The sequence below is a fragment of the Pinus tabuliformis genome, chromosome 9 (assembly GCF_031772625.1).
Source record: "Pinus tabuliformis cultivar Carrire ecotype Pingquan chromosome 9, CPIR1, whole genome shotgun sequence".
Classification (NCBI taxonomy): domain Eukaryota; kingdom Viridiplantae; phylum Streptophyta; class Pinopsida; order Pinales; family Pinaceae; genus Pinus; species Pinus tabuliformis.
This window is the reverse complement of record NC_142307.1, coordinates 1,194,176,505-1,194,192,877: the sequence shown is the minus strand read 5'-3', so window position 1 is coordinate 1,194,192,877 and position 16,373 is coordinate 1,194,176,505. Positions and strand designations below refer to the sequence as shown.

Here is a 16,373-nt window from a genome sequence, read left to right as displayed (position 1 = left end):
ACCAATAATAATCATGCGGTTGCCTACAGTTGGAGGTCAACAATTGATAAAAAAGAACCATGAGGCTCATTTTGCCTTAGGAGACTATGAAGGCTCACTATCTTAGTAGGGATGGGCATTAGATGTACCAAAATGCAAAGTGCATTAAACTAGGGCAACACATTATAGGGGGGTTTCTAGAGATAAACGAGTGTGAGGTGGTGACTTAGAGATGGTGAAGCAACTTGTCTAGTTGGGGTGGAACCAAGGCAAATTTAAGGATGAAAACTACTTGAAATGCAACATTGTAGAGGACAATCCTAGACCTATATGCTAATTGAGAAAACATACTTGAAGGGGTTGATGATGGCCAATAGAATAGACCAAAGGTACTAGAATCTCCAGTTCAAGGCCTTGCATCCACAAAAGAGAAGTTGGGAATTTGTGTCAAACTCTGGATGTGCTATAAAAATTATGGAAGTGTTTGTAACCCGTTACCCAACATTGTTGGACAACATTTCAAGTGGAGGCATGATTCATAGTATTCGATTGGAAAGAGTGTTCAGATTATCCTTGCAAGCATAGATGAATAATCTTTGATTAATCAAATTAATCTTAATTAATTCAAATGCAATCAACAAAATGATTATTTCGAAATAATCTTGTCATTGAAAACTACAAATTTGGCATTGGTTGATTTTTTTCTACCATTTGTTTCCAATCTAATATTTTCAATACCCTTGTTGATTAATTGTTGATCATGATTACTTTATCTATGCTCCCAAGTGCAAGAGGTGCTGGTAGAAAGGAATTGATAATATCACTAAAGGAAATGGAGCCTAAGGGCATGCAAGTGCAACAAATGGATCCAAAAAGGTCAATTGGTGAGCTAGGGGGAGATGTTCACAAGGTTTGTTTAAAGAAATCTTGATCTTGAAAGATCTCTTCATTGTTGTGGGAGAGCATGGTTGAAGGGGCGAGAGTAATTTTGTACATGGAGGGGATGAAGGGGACTACTTGAAGGTACGGTATCAATCTCCTAGTTTGAGCTAGTCAAAGGGTGCAAAGATTTATGTTGGAGGGAGGAAAGATTGTGCAAGTGGTGGAGTTAGCGCTGCAAGGCATTTGTGAAGGAGTAGATACAATGTGTTATGTAGGGTAAAACTTAAGCCCATAAAGGGAATCAATGGGAGAGCACATCACGAACTTTTTAAAGTAATTATGGCCTTTAGGGGCTCTTCATTAATGGGGAAGATAATGTGCAAAGAGTCATTAATGTTAAAAACATGGAGGGGAAAGAGGAGGGTGTTCCCATGGTTCGTTCCCAAGGTCAATCTTGAACAAAGGAAAAAAGGCATTTATTGCCATTTAATCTGAGAGGGCCAAACAATAGAGGGCATGGAGGCTAGGGAACTGTTGGAGTTATGGTGGCCAAGATACTTGAAAGAGGCACTGTTGGAGGCAAGAAGGTTAAAAAACTGAAAGAGACACTCTTAGAGGTAAGGAGTTTAGAAAACTTAAATAGGCACTCCCGTTTGGGGACAAAAAGAAAAAAAAACGTAATCTTAGCACACAAGGAGGGACAATATCCTACAATAGTTGCTCTAGTTAGGGAAACGGAAGAGCAATTCTTGATCTTAGCATGTAGGGAGACAAGGTAAACTATAAAGGGTGCTTTGGTTGTGGGAAGTAGAAGTAGTGGGATGAGATGTAATTGAAATTGTTATTTCTTTTCCTTAGTTGTTTTAGAACTTGATTGCTTTATAGGGTGTATGGGTGGTCCCATTGTCCTAATGCCCAATGCTATCTTGGGACCACTTGTTCAAAGGATATTTGCAGTAGAGGTGGGATATTCTTTGGGGCTCATCGATCATCCAATAGTTTTTGTTGGGGAGCTATTTGTTGTTGTGGACACATTTGTGAGTATGCAGTGACATGATTCTAAATTTACTTTACATTGATCAACCCTTACCAGAAGGGATTCTATTGCACTACAAAATCTTGAAGGATTTGTCCAAAACATTTTGGTTTGCAAAATTAACCAAAAGTAACATCTTGATCATGCAATTACCTATGTCGCAGGAAACGTTGCCCCAGGTTTGTTTTAGCTAGTAAACGAAATGGAAATGAGGAAACTCATACCGTACGGACTGACTGGAAACTCGTTTCTGACTGTATGATAGCGTTTCCACTTCAAATTGTGGTTTTATTTTATTTTATTTTTTACTTTTTTCACCTCTAATTTTTGATTGGGCGAATGAAATATCTTGTGGATACTTCTAGATGCCTCTCTCAAGTCATAAAAAGACTCTCGCCTCATTCCCTCATCACACAATTGAGCAAGTCGTTTCTCTTGGAGACAGACGATTTTAGCAAAGGAGAAAAGAGGAAGAGAGCAGTGACTTCAGCTAGGGCATTTTCAATAGTGAGCAAAGGAGATTTCAGCAACAAGAGAGAGATTTCAGTAGCAAGAGAGAGATTTTAGCAGGAAGAAAAAGAGATTTCAATGGCAGATTTGGAGTGTAGAGTTTCCGGCTACGACATTCTTGGCTTTTTGCTCAACTACAACCATATTTCTCTTGTATTTTCTGGCATTTTGGGGTAGCTTCAGCTATAAAAAATTAATTTGGGTAAGAAGCATTCATTTTCTTAGTTTTTTTCCTACTATTTCTTCAATTTTCGAGGGTTTACGCTTCCAAATATATGAAAAATGTTTTTTCTTTACAGATTTGTTTTTTGTTTTTTTTTGCAACAATGGCTTTCAACCAGGGTGGAGCTGCAAGTTCAAGCCCCAGGTCCAACCCAAGGGCTGAATATTATCAATGAACCCAAAGGTTGAAGATTATCCTCTTTGGAGGCATGTTTAGAAGCTTAAAAAATGTGGAGGTGGTGTCTCATGGGAATGGCGATGTAATCTTTGCATTAATTTGTACAAGGGCTCCTACCCAAGAGTGAAAGCACACCTTTTGCATGGAGGAGGACAGGGGATTGGAGGTTGCACAAAAACAACAGGCCCATTGGCAAGGAGGGCATATCAAAGACAACAAGATGAGGCGGATGGAATTAAAAGAAGGCATGATGAGCTTAGTCAAGTTACTCCTCAAGGGCCACCTAACATTGAGCCAAGGGTTGTAGTTGAAGCAAGGAAGAGGAGAGCCAGTGCCACTCAACAACATGAACTACCAGCATCCAAAAATGCCAAAGGGGCATCCACTTCAATTCAGGATAGCAGAATTGCTAAATTGGTGAATGTGCAAGTGAGAGGAGAAACTGATTCCAGAATGGCTAGGTGCATGTATGCATGTGGTATCCCATTCAATGTTGGTCGCTCTCCTTACTTGCAAGATATGATAAGGGCAATTAATCAAGGGTACAAGGGGCCCAACTACGAGAAAATCAGAACTCATCTTCTCACAAATGAGAAGGAGCTTGTGGAGGATATCTTATCACCAATTCGTTCTTCCTGGAGTAGCTCTGGGTTACCATAGTCTCAAATGGATGGATAGATACAAGGCGCAGACCATTGATAAATATCATTGCCACTTCCCCCAAATGAGCATTGTTTATAAAGGTGGAAGACTGCTCAGGAGAGGTAAAAGATGCACATTTCATTGCTGATGTTATTATAAAATCTATTGAACAAATGGGGCCTAACAAGATGGTGCAAGTTATCACGGATAATTCACCAGTTTGCAAAGCTGTAGGTTTAATTATTGAGGGGAGGTATGACCACATCTTTTGGACACCTTGCATTGTCCATAATCTGAATATGATCTTAGAGGAGATCGACAACAAAGTTCCATGGATAAAGGAAATCACAAATGAAGCAAGGGAGATTGTTAAATTCATCACCAACCACCACCAATCTCAAGTAATATTTCGAGAGTACTCCAAATTGGAGTTGTTAAAAGTTGTTGAGACAAGATATGCCTCAAACTTCCTGATGTTGCGCCGCCTTGTTGAGGTTAAGCAAGCATTAGTTTCTATGGTGGTGAGTCAACTTTGGGTTGAGTGGAGACAAACAGATTCAGAGCGGGGATATATGGTGCGTAGATTGTGCCTTGATGAGGACTGGTGGAGCAAGATATATTTCTTGCTAAAGTTCACAACCCCTGCATTTGAGCTTCTTCGGAATGCTGACACTGACCAACCTTTCCTAGGAGAGGTATATGATGGCATGGATTCCATGGTTGAGAAAACTATGGAAATCATTTCACAAGAGTCTCCACAACTTTTGTTTGTTGATGATCATTTTACTGATTTAGTTAAGAAACTCATTGTTGATAGGTGGAACAATTTCAACACTCCATTGCACACTTTAGCACATGCCTTGAACCCCAAATTTTATGATGGGGAGCTTATTGCTCAAAGCGATGGGAAGAGGAAGGCACCCCATAAGGATAGAGAGGTGGCTAATGGGGTAAAAAAAGCCCTTATGAGAATATTTCCATCTCATCTACACATGGAGGTAAAGGAAGAATTTGCCAGTTTTGCTGCAGGATTAGATGATTATTTAGATATATCAACTTTGGAGGAGAGAAGCACCATGAATCCAGTTAGGTGGGGGATTTGTCATGGAGCAAATGGCGTACATTTACAAAACCTTTCCATTCATGTTCTTTCACAAGTGGCAAGCTTTTCATTAACAGAAAGGAATTGGAACACTTATGGTTTTTATTCATTCTGTGAAGCGCAATAGGTTGGGCTCACAGAAGGCATAGGATCTTGTTTATGTGCCCTCCAACCTTCTCCTTGCATCTCGTAGTGGTCTAGAATACAACAATGGTCCTTTTAAAGAATGGGATGTGGATCCAGAAAGTCTTGATTTGGATCTCTCTCTTGCTGCCCGGAATATTGAGGTCCAGCCCGGAAGTGGAATTGGCCCATCATCTTCTTCAACACCGCTATTCACTGTTGAGCATGATTCTGCTTCTATTTTTGATGAGGATTAGTCTTTTGTCTTTATTGTACTTGCAGCCTTGTATATATAATAAAGGTTGATTTTGAGAATTGGATATATAATAAAGGTTGATTTTGGATATTCCGATATTGCTATTTTTATTATGTGATCATTCATGAGTAAATGTGATGTAAATTTAATCATAATGTTTAAACTTTAAATGCAATAAATTATAATGTATCATGTATGCTTTATGATTGCACATAACATTTCTTTATATATATATATATCGCGTTTCCCCATTTCCAAAATATGGGGGGGTCACGTTTCGTACCTGTGCCCATTTCGGAAACTCGTACTCGTTTCCTTGTTTCCTGCAACTTAGCTCTAATGACATCAATACAACTCTTTCAACCATACCCTAAACAACAACAATAGACAACCAAACCCTAAATGCTCAGTAATATTTTGACTCAATGCAAAGCACAAGGACCAATTGACTCAAAACATAGACCTCTACTAATAGCAAATTCAGTGAAATGACATCAGATTAAAAAAAGCTACTAAAAAATATAGAAGTGGAACACTTGATAGATATAGCCCAAAAATTGTTTAGTCTTGAAGGGGAAACATCTAGAACTCGATCAATTTACATCTTCTCTCCATTACACTTTGACAATTGCAGTTCACTAAGGTACTGCAGCTCCTCTGTTTTGTCATACGCATATCATTTCTTGACAACCATTTAATCTCCCAATCTCATGCGCAGAACTCCTTTCAGCTCTTCAGTCTCTGACACCTTACTCTGAAGCAGTGCACACTGCTCATATGCACCAGATATGTTACAGAATTTCAATACACTCTCTACGCCCAACATTCAACCCACATCACAATTTAAAACTCATTTCCCAATCCTCTTTAACTCGAGCAATACGTTGATATATAGTGTTTACCAAATTGTGCCCCCGATGCCATCCACTGCCACAGAGGACTTGATCGCTGTCCTACCCTCTAATGTGCGTTCATTTGCACTGGCGATGGTTTTGTGCTTCAAGTTACGACCCAACACTTAGTCGCATTATAAGAGAGATGTGCTCTAACTGGGCTCTGCACAACAGGTTAATACACTCGATGACTCCAGTCAACTAGTGTCAATGCTGTCGCTCGAAGAAACTCGGCTTTGATGAGTGATAACTCCACCCATCTCTGCTTGGCCAATTGATTTTTTTTACACAACTCTCGGCTCTTTTAATGGATAAATTTGCGCTGGCTTTTATGAATCGGCCAAAGTGATGATTTTAACTTTGAACAAAATAATTCGGCCAACTTTGGTTAAAAATTTAAACCTTGGCCCCCACCTTTTTAATGTAAAAATACTATACTTGATATGGTCTTTAATTCTAAGTCTGCTTTTCACACAACAACAAAATAATGTTGGAAAGGTTGAGTCTGTCGTCGTGCAATTCTGTGGTTCAACCTCAGATTAGTCGCTCCAGCATTACTCTGGTCAATAAAATTTGCAAAGCACTCCCATGCATTCCTCGGCGGCTCGTAACCATGATCACTATGAAGAGCAATTAGTTTTGCATGAATACACCATATTCCTTCATGTTATTTTTGGCTGACTTGAGCGACAGAGAATGGTTATTCGCGTGTGCTTCGATCATGGGTTGTCTCTGTCGATGCGACTGGGGGTCCATAGTGAAGACCTCCCTACTAAAATATTCACAGGATCAACCTCTGCGTATCAATGATTACATTTAAATCAACAGATCTGATGTTTCGCCTATCCCTTTCGCTTGGTCATGCAACCAAATACAAATTCAACGTATTTTTCAAGGCTCTCAAACAAACCACAAGATAACACAAGGCCTTCAAATGTGTACCCACTAGGTGTGATGAAATTTGTTAGTAGTGTGAACCAAGTAGGGTGTGAAAGAAACAAGTCATGATGACCTTTGTCCTGCAAGGTGAATCCAAGGGGGCACCCTTGCAATCTCCATGAAAAGTCATGTGAGTGGTAAACTTAAGATAAGCCACATGGTTTCCTCCTCAGAAGAAGTGGTTGAGGAGAATAAAATTACCTATCAATTGTGCATAAAGTGATATGGGTGGAGTTCCATATGTCTACACTTTTCTCTTATTTCTAATGTCCATATTTCAAGACATGTCCCTAAATACACCGCCGCTACTAATGGACATCTCTTCTATTGTAGTAAAGTTATAGTTTTGAGTTTTGATGATTTGGGAGAATTTTTGGGCCACCTACCTCCTGTTGAAAAGTTTAACTAGGTTCGGTGTTGATAATGACATGTGTAATTGTGATTTTATGTAATTGATGAAAAGAAGAAAAATAAAAGTATTATTGTAATGCTTGTCTCATGGGTTTCATGAGCGAGGAATTTTAATTTTAGTAATGGCTCTCATTGTGAGCCTTTAGGTTTTGTCATCTAGTCATAAAAGTCAATTTGAGTCAATGTCATGTATGAAGGACCCTTCTTGGGCATGTTACATTTTTGTATGAGTCATTAAAAGTATAAGAAAGCCCTCCAAGACCAAGCAAAAGTATCTTCCTCAAGTCGGCTCAAGATGAAAATAAGATGATCTCCAAAAGGCATGTCGGCCTAGTCTCCATGTAATGTCGACTAATTTACATGGGCAAACTACTATTTATAGGCAACTTGACTTTCATCCTAGGCACTGAATTCAATCATGTATCTGATCTACATTAGGAGGTGCGAGAAAGAGAGATAGAAGCCTCTCATCCAGTGCAAGAAGGAGGAGGAGAATTCGAGCTATTTTGGCATTGTTTTGGTTACCTTTTCCTCGCATGTGTGACATGTATTAAGGGTTTTAGTAGGGTTTCCTCGGTCAGCGAATAAGCCAAGAAGAAGATCTCTATATCAGCGTACATGCTAGCTGAGGTCACAAGATTGAGTCTCCTAGTCAAGCGAAGAAGGAAGATATCTCCAAACAACTCACACGTGTGAATTGCAAGGGTACAAATAGGCTGAGAGTTGCAGATATGTGGAAGAGACCGAAATTCAGAAGTGTAGACAGTTTGACTTGCGTTGATCGAAGGAGGAGGAAAGTGCAATAAGTTTGATTCAAGAAGAAGGATCTCATCAAAACTTTGTGTCTTGGTCTTGGAGAGGCAAATAGGTCAAGGGTCTTGGTCTTGGTATTCGTCAATTGAAGTCTCTATAAGAAGAAGAATTTGTTTGGGATTTCCTCTCAAGTGGGAGAGGTTTTGGCCCTGGTTGATAGCCTATATTCTGTGTCTCTTGTCTCTTTATGGTTTATGCATTGGTAGCTGTTTGATGAAGAATAACACTATAATAATACAAGTAATGGAAGATCCTAATATAAGAAGTAAAAAGCATTCACAAGCAGTTATCAATAGAAGAGAAATCACTTTATCTCGATGCCTTAGATTTCTCAACACCTCCAACATGGTGACCTTTGTCCTACAAGGTGAAATCCAAGGGGGCAACCTTGCAATATCCATGAGAAGTTATGTGGGTGGTAAACTTAAGCCACAAGGTTGCCTCTTTACAAGAAGTGTTTGAGGAGAATAAAATTATGTATCAATTGTGCTTAAAGCAATATGGGTGGAGTTCCATATGTCTACACTTTGCTCTTATTTGTAATGCCCATCTTTCAAGACATGTACCTAGATACACCGTTGCTACTAATGGGCATCTCTTCTATTGTAGTAAAGTAATAGTTTTGAATTTTGATGATTTAGGAGCGTTTTTGAGCCACCTACCTCCAACATCTTAATCTAATTGAAATGTGGGTTTTGTAATTTGTTTAATGAAATCTACTAGCCTTGTGTTTAGTACATCCTCTCATGAATTGATGCTGGTGTAAGGGTCATAAGCTAGTAACACGTCAAAAAATTGTTTGATTACAAGATTAAAATTTGGTGATTTATTTTAAGGGTTGCTTGCTGATTTTAGTAATGTTTGTATGCAAGAAGTCGTGTATGAGATGAATGAACTTAAAAATTGTTGGAAAGGAAATAATAGGAACGACAAGTTGTTGGAAAGGAAATAATAGGAAAGGAATCTTCTCTTATCTATTCAAATTCCTTTTCATTATGTGCAATTTAATAAAGTAAACAACATTAAAGCAGTAATTTTTACAGGAAAAATATATACATGCAACCCATCACCCTTCTCAATGGTCCTAAAAGCAACACAACAAACCAAACAATCTATATTTCCTACCAAAGATTAGTGTTCCAGTCTATTAGTTCAAAAACCAAATGGAAATGCATGATTGTAAACAAAAGCATAAAATAACCCACACTTTTGATGCACTTGCATGTGAAACAAAGACATAAAAGCACACTTGCATGATTATGAGGTTAGGGGCCTGTGCAATTGTGTGTACATATCTATGCAACTATTGTAGGTGAAAGTGTGTAACTGCACTAAATAAATTTAACAAAAGTGTGGTTTTCGGTGGAGGGGAAAAGGATAAATTTGGAAAATTGGAGCTGCTTAGTTGTGTGTTGGAACTAATGAACAATGTAAATTAGGCTATGGATTTTTAGAAATCGTTGAAAAATGAAGAGCAAATCTGAAATGCAACCAAGGAGATATCTGTGAACTTTTCCCTAGTATGGATACCATTATGTTGTCAAGCTTTTTGTGCAATAGTTGACCAAATGAGCCCTCTTCATCTGGGTGGAAAGATTAGGTAGATAGAAAATAGATTAATTAAGAAGCAAATTTGTCTTACTCCATTTCCAAGCAAGTATATGGACTAATTCTATGATACTTCAATGAGGAAAGGTGAGACAATCCTTGGTGAGTCCCTTGCAGGATGGATGGTTTAGAAGCTGAGCAAGATGAGGATGAACCAATGGAGTATCCACTTCTCAATGGTCCTAAAAGCAACACAACAAACCAAACAATCTATATTTCCTACCAAAGATTAGTGTTCCAATCTATTAGTTCAAAAACCAAATGGAAATGCATGATTGTAAACAACAAGCAATTGGGAGAAAGAAAGGAAGATTTACCAATGGAAAACAATATAAAAAATTGGAATATCAGAGTATTTAAGGTTTCCTCCAATGCTTTCTCTTTAGGAAGTTCAACAAATTTCTCTGTATGAAATGGTCATATGGTGTTAATTTGGGTGTTCCAACATCGAGGAAGTTGAAAAGAAGGATTGGAGTAGGAAGGCTTCTTAATCCTTGGTCAAGTTATTGTAGCATAAGTTAAACGCAATTGAGCTTGTTGAAATGAAGGATGGAGACCTCTTGTTTCTTTTGGAGTGAAATTGAGCTTGAAAGATGAAGCACTTCAATGTAGATGCACTAACTCCAAATATTCCCAAGGCCCTTCCAATTAAATGATTTGGTTCAATTGGTAGAGGTGCCACTTGACCAAGAACCTTCCTAAAGTGACCTTCTCAGTGAATGGGTTGAGAAATCAACCAAAATCATGTTGCGATAGTGACTACAGGACTTTCGAAGGCATAAGGGTGTAGTTGTGTGCTTATTAAAGGGATAAGTGTGCATTTCTTCAATTGTTAGATTGATTATTGGCATTTGATTTTCATGTATAATTGCCGCCATGTGTTACAAGTTCTTGAGCACATTGACAACATTCGACACCATACGCTGTACAACCAGAGCAATAGAAGGTGCTTGTGATATTGTTGATGTCAACTAGTTTCCTTGTTGATGTGTGCATTATCTCTGATATAATCTTTTGTTCCCAAATGTCTTGTTCCTTCCTATTTTAGTCAAGTCCCTTGGACATCAAAACCAACTATGATCATATGTACTATGCACCTAAGACAATGCCAATCTATTATTTTTTATGCATCTATCCACCATTTCTTTAGATATAGTGTTCATAAGTTGATCTGTCTATCGCAATACACTTTGTGTGTCACAAGTTGGGTCTTAAAAGTCAACATTATACTTCACCCTTGATATCTCTCACATGCTTTCCATAGGGAAGCGCTAGACAATCACTACAAGCATTGTTTGAGTTGATTAATCATTTGCTCCCATTCATCACTCCACAATTCTCCACTTCATGCCACCCAATGGACTTCACACTCCATTTCCAAGCTACTTTTAAAGCATCTTGATAATACTTCAACAAATTCTATGGTTCCTATCGAACATTTTGAATCCAATGCTCCCCTTTTTTGGTGAAACATTTTCCTCGATATTTCATTCTGTCCCCCCAAAAAGGGAACACAAAGAAATGTTTTTGATGAAGTTTTCTCGTTATGGGGGCATAAGGGGCAAGAGGAGCATGCTCCCTATCACAGGGAGCACATACCCATGCAACATTGGTATATATCCTTGAACCATGTTCAATAGCATCCTGCAAAACAATAAACTTGGAATGCCTATGTCCTTGTCAACGAATGGAGTCATGGACACTGCTTTTTGCAATCTAATACTCAATTTGATACCTCCAATGCACAAGTCTGTTCTCATGCTAATTCTCTAAAAGCAAGACATGTCACTGTTAAGAATATTTGTGAAGGATCCATCTTGGACTGTTATTGTTTTTTTTTGAAGAATACTTCTTATATTCACAAAAATATTTTTAGGAAAAATAAACAAAAAGCAGAAGGGTATATACAAAGGTGTGTTTATGTCTTCTTCCGTGAAGAGACAAAAATAAAGTCCAAGCAGTCAATAATAACACACGTTGGACTGTTATTATTAGCCAATAGTAAATAGTCTTCTCCAGATTGTCACTATCATGAAAATGTAAAGAAGCTGGACAGCCACTTGCAATGGGCCATAATATTCGTGTAATCATATTTCATAATTGATTAATTTCTTAATTATATAGGTCGTGCCTAGTGTTGATCAAATAGCAAGGGGTATACAATGTTAATTCTGGCATGTAGTAGCACCCATTTAATTGTTGAATGGAAACAACATAACATTCCTTGACCAAGATTGTGATATTCTCCAAATGGAATCATCTATTGTTGTGTAACTTTTTGCTTATGAGAGGGTTAAATTGATGTATAAGGTTGGAAGTATGGACATTTGGTTGTATTTAGCTGAATTTATAGTATATAATTCTAGGATATAAGTAACATTGCTTTATTGGTTCAATGGCAACAACATATAACACCTCAGGTTTACCAAGATTGTAAGATTGTCCATGTAGAATCATCTGTTGTAGGAGGATTAAAATGATGTAATAGTTGGAAATATGTACCTTCAACTTTATGATATAGACATTCATTAAATGCCCTTTTTTTGTATTTTTACAGGGGAGAAGCAACCTATGCCGTGGGCAATGCGCTTGAGAGTTGCATACTATATTGCCCAAGCACTAGACCACTGTAATAGTGAAAATCATCGGATTTATCATGATTTGAATACTTACAGGGTGCTCTTTGATGAGGTGAGGCCTTGCAAACAGACAAATCTTTTGATTGTGAATAAAAAGTGTACCTGTTACATGTTTATTTCAATTCATATATGCGGCTCACAATAAGGGAGAATATTAAAATTTCATGTATGTTACCTTAAGAGTTCTCAAAATCTTGTCTGAGTCTAACGTTGTTTTGAAATTTATAAATTAAGATATCATTTTGGATGGATGAATGGTCAATACTGGGTACAATTTTGTAATTTTGAATTATTCCATGGACCAGAGTTTATGTGTGAGCCTACCAAATTGATAGCATGTGATCAACAAAATGACTGATGTTAGATGCTAAATAAAAATTTGAAGGACAGCAGTAGAGCAGCAGAGCAAGTTAATTCCACAAGTTTTATGCATCTAGTTTTCTTAAGTGCTTGCATGATTATGCGGGAAAATATCAGAGTTTGACTTTCACTTTAAGTGCTATTTCTGCATGTATCTAGTTTAATTCATTGTCATATCTATATGCATTGCTTCAAAATTCACAATTTTGGCTGTTCAACTGTATCTTTTGAGGAACTGCAAGTCCTCTCGTGTTTTCCTTGGAACAAACTCTGCAGTTTTCATTATGCTTTGCCCCTATCTCATATCCCTGATTAGTGTCTCTGCTTTACATTTTTTTATAATACAGTTCTTTATCAGGGTGATCTCTATGCCAAATCATGCCAATCAGGACTGGCTTTATTGTATCTGATTCCTCATAACGATGACCTGCTTTCCTTCGATGATTTTGTGTAAACCAATTGGTTAGCATTGTGCCAAACTCGTATATCAATGATTTTTCTCTAACTTGACAGAAAGTGCCTAAGAAAAATTCCCCCATCAAATTTCAAGGAAAATTAACTTCCTTTTATTATTCTTCCTCTTCCTACCTGTGCTGGTTGTAGCATTAAATTGCAGAATTATGTTATTGTTCAATGGGGATAAGGTAATAAGCTAAATTTAGTAATGTCCAACAAATGACCATAAAAAGGTCAATGGGACTGCTAAGTGCATGCGTGTCAGTGAGAGTGCTGGGGCCACTCTTCTGAAAGAAAACGAACACATATCTAATCTAAGATTTAAGGTCTAATGCCCAAACATATAAAATTGTAATGTCAGTGAAAGAATCAAGTCACTGCCAGGAATACACAACCCTAGGGCCAATAAGAGAATGCCACCACATAAGGAAAGCTTGGGAGGGGGCCAAAACATGTTTTGCTGCTGCTGCTGGGCCTCTACCTGTGGGGATTCTATAATAGTGTGATTATCCACCAATGTCTAGAGGATGTTGCTCTAATTACACTTAATATCACCTGCTTGCAATCCAAAGTTCAGAAGCAAACCACAACGGGCTAGCATGAACAAATCAATTGTCCCTAAATACTGACACCAATAATTGAGTATGGGTGCCAAAGGAAACTGATACCACGTAGAAAAAACACACTCAGGGATATGTAAAGAGGTGCCCTAGGTCAGGAAAGGCCACAAAACACATGGCTTCAGATGTTATTGTGTGAGAGAATGCATAGAGTTGGAGACTGAGAGAGGCACTCAGGCCAACTGAAGCAGCAATGGACAGCCAAATTATGAAATGCTCATGCCGAAATACTAAATCTTATGGGCTGACCAGATTGCGGTTTTGAGAGAGGTAACAGGCCTCTGCTCTTACAGACCTACAGAAAGGCACAGTACCAATGACGAGAACCCAGGCTGTATTAGGAGGAGTGCCCAGGTCTACGAAGGCCAAAAACCCGTGGCTCACAAACTTTAAGCAGGGCAGGAGTATGCCTGCTCTGATACCATGTTAAATTCACTCATGAAAATAGGCAGCAATTAGATGAAATGTGAGATACAATATTATTCACAAAACATACATACAAATACATTTTGTGTGACCCTTGGTTTCCATCTTCTAAGAGGTCTCTTGCATTTTTCATGACTTTTGGCCTTCACTTGAGGCTATTCGCCTTACACTCAAGTGAATGTGCCAAATTCACACAGCGCCAAAGGATTATGTTTCCAACACTCATATTAAATGGGATATTTGAAAGATGAAATGCTCCTTTGTTTCAATCTCCTATAGATGGTAGAGTTCATAGGTCTTTCCATCCAAAGAATGTGATGCTTAGCTTCAACTCAACATTGTCGTGAGCCAACTTTGTACTGTTCCAAGGGGATCCTAGGTGCATGTAGCTAGTGTTGTTGTGTATAAGGAGAATTAACAATGAGGCCATCTCTCAACTCCAAAAAGTTTGCATAGAAAGCTGTTTTTGGATTCAACGGAGCAATCCAAAACTTGTATATATTGCATGTACATGTCCTCTTCTGTAATCCTGTTCAAATCCAACTTGGTTTATAAGAGATCATTACAACTATTTAGAGAGTATCAGGATGGAAGAATGCAGTCCATCGAGATGCCCATTGATTGCAGGATTCATGTAAATTTTTTGAACCAAAAGTGATTAGCCTCGAGGAAATGGCTAACACTATGGCCTTCGAGGAGCAGTAGGTAGGATAAGGGTGCCTAGCTAAATTGATAGCCAACTGTAAGAAGCTCCAAAAATGGATTCAACTTGAAAGGGTGGGATACAAAGTCTGCTTGGATAATGGGTTAGGGGAGTGTGCTTTTGATTTTGATGATGTAGTAAAGCATGATGGGTTGGACTTGCTCCATCATAGCCTAATCTAACTTCAATAAACTAGGTTCCTATGATAGACTGCGAATCCCTAGACTATCACGAAGTCTAAGACTACATTGGTATGGCTTGTAAACCTTCTCTATTGATGAGGTGTTGTCATGATCCATTGATGAGTTGTCAATGAGGTCTAGATCTTGAAGTGGTTAAGTTCATGTATTATAAGTTGATATCATGAAATAAATACAAGCTGTGAACAAGATGGCTTAAAGCCTTATTTGCATTTCTTGTTGTGCATGCCTATGCTCTAATTCTTATCATGGTGTCGAAGCTGTTTAGTCTTAAGGGCTTGGTAGTTCCCTGGTAGTGATCCATGGAAGATGAGGTGTAATGACACGGGGGGATCTCTCATTAGTTCATGATGAGAAGATTTGTCCCAAGCAAGAGGAGTCCATATTCAGGTCAACAAGCCACACTACAAAAAAGGTATTACTTCACAACAGTGTGGTCTCTGTTGGATCTGCCCATTTGTTCTTTGTTGGATACTTTTTTCCCTATCTTTTCCCAGTTTAGATATTGACATTTCTGCATTTGTGTTTGCTGGAAAGTGAGATTGCCCATCAGGCAGCCCATGTACATGCGTCAAGGGTGAGGGAGGACACATGATTGTTTCATTGAAGCAATCAAAATATCATACGGCCCACAACTTGACATTGTCCCAATCCGAAATATTAATTCCTCAATTTGACATCTAGATTGCAGTTGAAGAGAGAGGCAATATTCATTGGACAATCAAATGCTCATCAATAGAAATTTAAGGCTTCCACCATCACTATGTTTTTTGTTGTATCTCAACTCCGCTTTGTGTATATTATCCCGTGGATGAATGGATGAAAGTTTGCCCCATTGAGCCTTTGAAGAGCATGATATATAGGATGAGGCGACGCTATAGACAATATAACACAAAGCAATTGTTACATAAATCACTCTAAAATTTGTCAATCCAATTATATTCACATATACTATTGAGGTGTTTGAAACTCTAGAGACAAACTAGAGCCACAAAGGTGTGTGCTTGAAGTGTATGAAACTTAGTATTAGAGCTACCTATTCTTTCGAAGATAGCTGGAGGAGCCCACACTTGATCCACACACATGCAGAGTTGACAAGCAACAAGCCTGTGCACTGAGAAAGCTTGTTGAGAAAGCTTCAATGCACATGCTGTGTAGACAATGTAGCTGAAAACAAATGAGCAAATAAGTTGGAATGCAAGTATATGTGTGCCATTCATTGAGTTAAAATATTATCTTTAAAGACAAATGCATCCTTTTTGAGTTGTAATGTTGATAGCTCATTTTTTATATCATAAAAAGGTTCTTTTGGGTTAAGAAATTGAATGTTATTGGGGGGCATTCATTATCATAACTTATAAGAAAATGAATATGG

General features: G+C 38.2%; 1 protein-coding gene across 2 annotated transcripts in view; it reads left to right on the top strand.

Moving 5' to 3' along the window:
• BSK2 (BR-signaling kinase 2) overlaps window positions 1-16,373 on the top strand; it is an 81,361-nt gene that overhangs the window by 17,674 nt on the left and 47,314 nt on the right. For both annotated transcript variants that reach the window (XM_089445942.1, XM_089445941.1), the window contains one exon: window positions 12,152-12,285. In XM_089445942.1, coding sequence (XP_089302068.1) covers window positions 12,152-12,285 — 134 coding nt within the window. The remainder of the gene's footprint in view (window positions 1-12,151; window positions 12,286-16,373) is intronic.